Source organism: Equus caballus, chromosome X (assembly GCF_041296265.1).
Source record: "Equus caballus isolate H_3958 breed thoroughbred chromosome X, TB-T2T, whole genome shotgun sequence".
Taxonomy (NCBI): Eukaryota; Metazoa; Chordata; class Mammalia; order Perissodactyla; family Equidae; genus Equus; species Equus caballus.
Window position 1 is genome coordinate 2,928,197 of NC_091715.1, and position 7,567 is coordinate 2,935,763.

At 35.4% G+C, this 7,567-nt stretch overlaps 1 protein-coding gene across 2 annotated transcripts; it reads left to right on the plus strand.

Moving 5' to 3' along the window:
• Positions 1 to 218: 218 nt before the first annotated feature.
• LOC106781344 (female-specific lacrimal gland protein-like) lies at positions 219 to 7,221 on the plus strand. Of its 2 annotated transcripts, XM_070258506.1 has the most exons (7): positions 223 to 358; positions 824 to 963; positions 2,969 to 3,039; positions 4,838 to 4,913; positions 6,070 to 6,171; positions 6,339 to 6,368; positions 7,009 to 7,221. In XM_070258506.1, the coding sequence occupies exons 1-4, from the start codon at positions 278 to 280 to the stop codon at positions 4,843 to 4,845; spliced, it is 300 nt and encodes a 99-aa protein (XP_070114607.1). In that variant the 5' UTR covers positions 223 to 277; the 3' UTR covers positions 4,846 to 4,913; positions 6,070 to 6,171; positions 6,339 to 6,368; positions 7,009 to 7,221. The 2 variants fall into 2 exon arrangements, with proteins under 2 accessions (XP_070114606.1, XP_070114607.1); XM_070258505.1 differs by having other exon boundaries at positions 219 to 358; positions 6,339 to 7,221.
• Positions 7,222 to 7,567: the final 346 nt, after the last annotated feature.

Below are 7,567 nucleotides of genomic sequence, written 5' to 3' on the forward strand. Positions count from 1 at the left end.
ATGATTTCTCAACTATTCTAAAGGTCAAATTGCAGATCAACTTCAGCTTCTATAATCTCATTATTGACACAAAATATTGCCATAAAATCTTATCACTGCCAACCAGGAGATTATAAGAAGATTTATACATAACCAAGGTCTTAAGATTAACAACTGTTTGTTCATTACGTGTCATGTTAACAGATCAATACTATAAAAAGTGGTGCGAATTCAGATTCATTCCAACAACTAGCACACTCTTAGCTTCTCCAGAAGAAGGACAACGAGCACGAAGAAGATGAAGATTCTTCTGCTGACTCTTGTACTTGGTGTGGTTTGTGCTGACCAGGAACCTCAGTCAGAGACCGATCACTCAGTGGTAACAAGGGTTGGCTGATCTGAGAGAAGGACTTGGTGGTGTGTGTGTGCGTGTTTCTCATTCTTTAGTTTATTTGGGTGGATCTGATTTTATACACACCTTGGTCTATGCATCTATGTAAGGATAAAACAATCCTTCTGTCTTTCAGCTCTTTACGTTCTTTCATTTTATTTTTCTGTAGCTGAAAAAAACTAATGTGCCAAAATGTAGCTATGAGTTGTCATGGTATTTAACGGCATTGTTGTAGCTATTTCAAGAAGCTCCTCATTCCATGATTTATATTTGAATACAGATTGTTATTTCATTTCATAACTTTCTACTAGGTAGGGATTAGAACCCAACTTTGCTTAATATCAGATTTATCCTTTCCTCTGAGGTAAAGTGGAAGCAATGATTATGATCGGTGTTGGTCAGAAAACAAAAAAGAGATTGACTAACATGTCTTATCGGAACTTTCATTTTTAGATTCCAGGAGAATGGTACACCACTTCCATAGCATCGGATGACACAGAGAAGATACAAGAAAATGGCCCACTAAGGGGTTATAGCTGTTGGATTGAATGTATCAGCAATTGCAGCACAGTTGCCATTACTTTCTATCAAAAGTAAGCAAAATCTACCTAAACTTAAAGCAATGAAACTGTTGACTTCTGATATGTGTTCTAGTCTCAAATTTGCAGTGAAATGTCTGGATTATGTTCAAAAATTTGAGTCTCTGAACTTGATTCATAAAATGATGTTCTTAGTTTGGTGTTGCATCCTTGTCCATGAGCATGAACCCCCTGCAGATTAGTATGCAGCTATTTCTTAGAGGGCACATTGGTTGAGCAGATCTATTTGAATTATGTAATTACTAATAGAGCGATGAAGGCAGTAAGGAAGGAATCTTGTCTTAATAGCCTGAAAGTTATGGCAATGGCAGTCATATCCCTAGGATCTGTGTGTTTGATTCTTCAGAGTTTTTACACATATTGAAAATAGATTATATAAAGTTTCTTTTAAAGTAAACTTCAGTGTAAAGGGCTATACACAAAAGATTATCCACCTGACATTCTGATGGCAAGTTTCTACCAATAAATTAAGACTTTCACCCAACAAGTAAACATTTATAGAATGTTTATAGGAGGCATTGTGCTAAACATGGGAATAAAAAACTGACAAAGAAAATATATGTCTCACTTTGACAGTTCAAATTTAATCAAGGTCACAGGCATCTATGTTTAAAAAATAAAAAAAAAAACCCTCAATGGTAAAGGTCATACTGAAGCATGGATAAGTGAGTACCTATTGTCAGTCATGGGAGTGAGAAATGGTTCTCACAAGGGATGGCATTTATTCACTGAACACTGAATGAAATTTTAAACCAAGAATCAGGGAAGGAGAACAAATGTGCAGAGAGGCACAGATCTATTAAAGATCACTGTGAATTCAGAGAAGGTTGGATTTTCAGCGTGGTCATGTACTATGTGTGTGAAGTAGACTGCAGAACACTAAACTGAAAACAAAACTCAGATTTTGTTCTGGAGAATTTCATCTGCCAAAATGTTAATTTTATGTTTATCATATGGGAAATCAGCTTGGACGTAGGTTTTAAAATAAGGGAATAATAAAATTCATTTTCTGTCTAATCATCAGTCCTCTAGGAACTCATATGGTAGAGAATGTATTCAGGAAAACAATTTTGGGGAATTTTAACCATGGAATAAGTAGATATAGCAATGAGTAAAATTAACATTTTAAGAAAAATTTAGAATATGAATACAGACTTTAATTCTCAAGTAAATGCTGAAGTTTGAATTTGTCTGTCTGTAAAATGGTGATACCACTAAACCAAAGTAGAGAATAACATACAAGGTGGAGAAAAATAAGTATAAAATAACAATAATGCTGAATATGAGCTATAAGTTTGAGATGTGAATAATGGATTTATAAACACCAGACATGTGCATGGTGTGTGAATATATATATCTATATTTATTTCTATGTCTATGTTTGTGTCTGTGCCTATCTCTGTCTCTCTTTCTATCACTATCTATCTCTATTTGAATCTTCTTGCTAAATAAGTGTAACCTGAATTCATGAAAGTTGAAGAGTTAGCTTAGAGAGAGTGAGGACTTCAGAATTTATAGGAGCATCAACATTAATGGTCGAGGCAGAGAAATGATTTGTGAAATAGAGAAAGAGGAAAAGGTGGGATTGTTTATAAAGATGAGAGAAGAGCGGTAATCCTCAACATAGGGTGAGATCCTGCCGGCCCTTCCCAATGGCTACTTGGCAGTATTTGGAGACGGTTTTGATTGTCACAATTAGGGGTAGGGGCTACTGGAATATAGTGGGTGGAGACCAGGGATGCTGCTGTACATCCTGCAGTACACAGGACTTTGCTCCCACCACAAAGAATTATCTAATTGCATATGTCCGTAAGTGCTGAGGTTGAGAAACCCTGAAATAGAGTAAATAACGCACCAAACAGTGTGGAGAGACTAAATGAGTATAAGATGAAAAACATCTATTATTTTTGGCAGTTAAAATGCATTGTAACTTTTGCAGTTCCTCAAGTGTCAAGGAATGGATGGGGAATAAGGAATGTTTTGTTTGTTTGTTTTTAAGGATTAATGGGGAATGCCGGAAGTACATAGTAGTGGGAACAAGCACAAAAGATGATATTTACAAGGTTGACTGTGAGTACATGACCTTTTCGGATGAGTACATGTTTTCAAACCATGAAACGTGTTCAAATTCATGGTCTTAGCTCCACGCAAGACATCTATATGTCTAGATCCTACAACTATTTGTACTACTATTTACAAATGCAACCTTGGAAAAGACACTGAATTTTCCAAGCATTCATTTTGTCACACTGAGTCAGGCTAAGGTCCAAGTTTGGAATGTTGCTATTGATATCCGAGAAGAAGTCCCAGAACATTGACTTCATCTGTTCCTCAGACATGGGAAGGTGTTTAAAGTTACTTAAACTTATATGAATTCTGGGCTGGCCCAGTGGTGTAGCAGTTACGTTCACCTACTCTGCTTCAGCAGTCAAGGGTTCGTTGGTTCAGATCCCAGGCACAGACCTACACACTGCTTATCAAGCCATGCTGTGGCAGGCGTCCCACATATAATGTAGAGGAGGATGGGCACAGACGTTAGCTTAGGGCCAATCTTCCTCAGCAAAAAGAGGAGGATTGGTGGCAGATGTTAGCTCAGGGCTAATCTTACTCAAAAAAAAAAATTATACTAATTCTTCTGAAATTTTTCTATCTCTTATTTGACTAACACAATCAAATTTATCTATAACTAAATTCTTTAAATATTAAAAGTTGTTTATTAAAGTGTTTAAGTATGATCTTATTAATTTAATTCCCAAAGGTAAATATAAGAATAGTTAAATACTAAAAAATTTCAAACCAATTTCTACATCATTTGAGTGTTAGTTGAAAGCAACGAGGGCATTAGGACAGACTTCTATCTGCATAGTTTAAAATAACTGTAACATGTGGCCTAGTGGTAAAGTTTGGCATGATCTGCCTCTGTGGCCTGGGTTTGGTTCCTGGGTGCGGATCTACACAAGTCATCAGTGGCCATGATGTGGCAGCATCCCACATACAAAATAGAGGAAGATTGGTACAGATGTTAGCTCAGGGAGAATCTCCCTCAAGAAAAAAGAGGAAGACTGGAAATGGATGTTAGCTCAGGGTAAACCTTCCTCAGGAAAAAAATAATAATAATACGTAATAAAATAAATATATAAATAAATAAATTTCATATGTCAATACTGAAATATTAAGTGACTAAATGTCTAAATGTTTGATTTTTATGGGAAAAAATGTACAATGTGGTGTTCTAATCTTGGTTTGATTTTTTTTTAAATCTTGAATATGAATATGCAGCAACAGGATCTAATTGGAATACAATTACAGAATATATGTGTTCAACACTTTCCAATCACCTCATTAGTGTTTCTCTTTTATTACCTATTGTACTAGAAAATGATATGTTTTGAGTATGTATTAACTTTTATTTTAACATGTAAGTATATATAACCACTTTTTAATAATAACTGTGCTTGACAATTGGGTCACAAAATTCCTGAAAATTTAAAAATCAGTTCTTGTGAGCTGGTATGAGAAGGCTGCAGCCCACCACCTATCACATAGTTATAGATACTACAATAAGGAACTTTGCTATCATTAATGAACTGTTCATGTTTAGCTAAGTTTGGAAGACTAGAAATCTTCGCCATTTTAAGAAGATGGGACTATGTAAAAAGCTTCTTTAGTAGCTCTCTTAACTGATTCTGACACATTGCAAGGAATGTTAGTGAGACATAGATTATTGTTGAAGGAAGGGTTGATAACAGTATGTTAAAAATAAGACATGTCAAAATCCAAATGAAGAAAGTTAACCATATTGAGTTTTGAATTTTTTTTTTTTCTTATCACAGTCTTAGGTGAAAATTATTTCCAATTTATTTTTCAGTCAAGTGACAGCTTGGTAATATACAGTGAAAATGTTGATGACGAAGGCAAGGTCACACTTGTGACTGAACTCCTTGGTATGTATTACAGTTTATTCTATACAAATTAAACATGTTAATATTATTTATATTAAGGAGAGAAGAAAGTATATGCATTACTTTTTTATTAAGCACACTAGTGCAGAAATGAGTTAACGTGAGAATTCAGACTTCATGTTGAATGAGTCAGAGATGCTGAAAGGTTGTGTACTGGTAATGAAGAGATGTATCCACTATGGGGCTCTATCAGATGGCTTTTCTAAAAATTATACACACTTATTCTGAAGATCCAATAAATAGTCCAAGGTGGTCCATAAGGTTATTGCCAAATATCACACATTGGTATAGCCAGGTTCTGTCACCAAAGTGAACCAAGATTTAAAATTTGAGTTCAGCAGACTAAACAGTTTCCAGTCATGACTGCATTTGTCTCAACCACAAATGCTTTATTTTATCACAATTGTTAAAACAGTACCTAAGACTTGAACCTGTTGCTCAGCAAATAAACACTAAATCATATTGCATCCTTCAAATTCAGTGTTCTCAGGCAAATCAATCATTTTGACCTCTGGCTAGATCTACAGGGCCATTGATAGATGCCTTTGAGACTTTTTGATATTAGAGCCACATTTGACATGGATGGGGGTTGAATCTTGTCTTTGACAATGAGAGTGATTTTTTTTTCCTATCAGCAAGTGTGATGGAGCTAGTACACTTGGTGGAAAGTTCAAATCATTTTTTCACATTCATTTAATTAGATTTCAAGAATATCAGGGAAGGGATCCTAGAATGTAGATAGAGTTGAAAGGAACAGTTAGAGTTTGGAGGGCTTCTGAACTGTCAGGCCTAACCATTACCTTCTTTGGATGTACTTTTGGAGACTGTATCTGATTTGGAGATTCTTGAGCTCACTGGACAAATGGACTTTAATTTTCTTAGTAGCCCTAAGAACTGGAAAGTAACGAAATCTGAAATATTTGGACTCCACCACATGGCACCATCTGAAGATCTGATCTGCACATTCAGGCATCTCACTTGAAAATTACATGGTTGAGCAACATTAACGTGCTGAGGGAAGGGGGAGTGATGGTGATGAGATTTATCAGACCCAGGTTTCTGTGTCCCAGGCCATGCTTTAGAAATTATGATGAGTTCTAATGGACATCTTTCCTACCTTATTTGCTATGAAATGTAGCAAAAGAACATAGTGTCAGTGAACAAGATTATCAGAAGTTCAAAGAACTGACTGAGGAGAAGGGTATTCCAGCAGAAAATATAGAAGACATCATCAACACAGGTAAAGTCCTAGAGGATAAACCTTATCTGAAATGAAAACACAGCACTATGATTCTTGGTTCAAATTTCCTATTCAATCATCTTTTATGAAGGTTGTTATAAAATAATCCTTAGGAATACTGAGCAACTTCAATGATCAGTTTCTTTCCTCTTCATTCTCTTTCACAGATGACTGTCTTAACTAGGAACATCGGTTGAGTAAGTAGGAACAAGATACATACACCTTGCGACTTTTTAATAGGTTAAGACTTTTTGTTCTTGGGGTTATGGCTTTAAGTATTGAGTAACAAAGCAACCCATCTTCAAGGGTGGCAAAAGCTAGGACTTATCTAAGTGTGTGGGTTTAAAATATCCAAAAAAATAACACTAATCTAGACTATACAGTGGGATTCTTTACTTTAAGGACAAAGGGAGGAAATTTTGTGAGGCACTGTACTGTGAAATATAACTAACCCTGGTGAATTCCAGTGTGAATAAATTATCTTGCAGTCACAAAATCTGTCATAATTATAAATAAGATTTATAGAAGATATGAGTGATACAAACTTACACAATATATAATTTTCTATGTCTTGTAGCCATGACTATGTACCTTAGAAATTCTTAACATAAGTCTTGATTCAGGATCACTCACAACTACTTATAACCTATGGACTAGTTCCACATAGATCACATACGTGCACATACACAGATGGAGTTCTGTGAAATGAGTCCTACATGAGAATTCCTCCACTATTTTCTACAGCAATTGCTTTTATCATTTCTTTCCCATTCTCAACAATATCATATCATTAATATCGCTCAACTATGTTTTTAAATGTTTTTTTACATGCCTAAGGAAGACAATGACATGGAGAATATAAGCAATGTCATCTCCAATGCATCAGAGTCATCGATACAAAGATAAAATAGCCTTTTCTTTCAAATTGTAATTTCTTCTTCCCTGGGAAATCATGATCCTGTCCTCGTGACTTTACTTCCAGTCATCTTCTATGCCCTGCTTGATGTTACTGGATTCCTAACTGATTAAATAAAGTGATCAATATGCACACATATGTGTCTTTAAAGAAAGGTACCATATTTATAATGCACAGAAATACCTACTTGAATGGAACCACCTAGAAAATTGGGTTTAAAATGAAACAAGAGATAATTCTGTTTAGGATTAATAGTATAACTCCTGGAAGTATCTTGGTGAGGGGGAAAATATGAGCTAAAGCATCATGGATGGTACTTTTATAATGCGAAATAAATTTCCCACCAGACAGATGAGACTGGATGGTCACACTACTTCAAAAAATAGCCTCTGTTTTCCAAACTGACACCAGAAAACATCTCAATCATTATGTGGTTGAGCAGCATTAATGTGCTACCAGAGGATGTGGATAGGGATTTAG

Excerpts from the sequence above, each read along its gene's own strand:
- LOC106781344 (XM_070258505.1), top strand. The coding sequence starts at position 278 with ATGAAGATTCTTCTGCTGACTCTTGTACTTGGTGTGGTTTGTGCTGAC. Across the intron at positions 359-823 it reads CAGAGACCGATCACTCAGTG|ATTCCAGGAGAATGGTACAC; the intron begins GTAACAAGGGTT and ends TTTCATTTTTAG. Across the intron at positions 964-2,968 it reads GCCATTACTTTCTATCAAAA|GATTAATGGGGAATGCCGGA; the intron begins GTAAGCAAAATC and ends TTTGTTTTTAAG.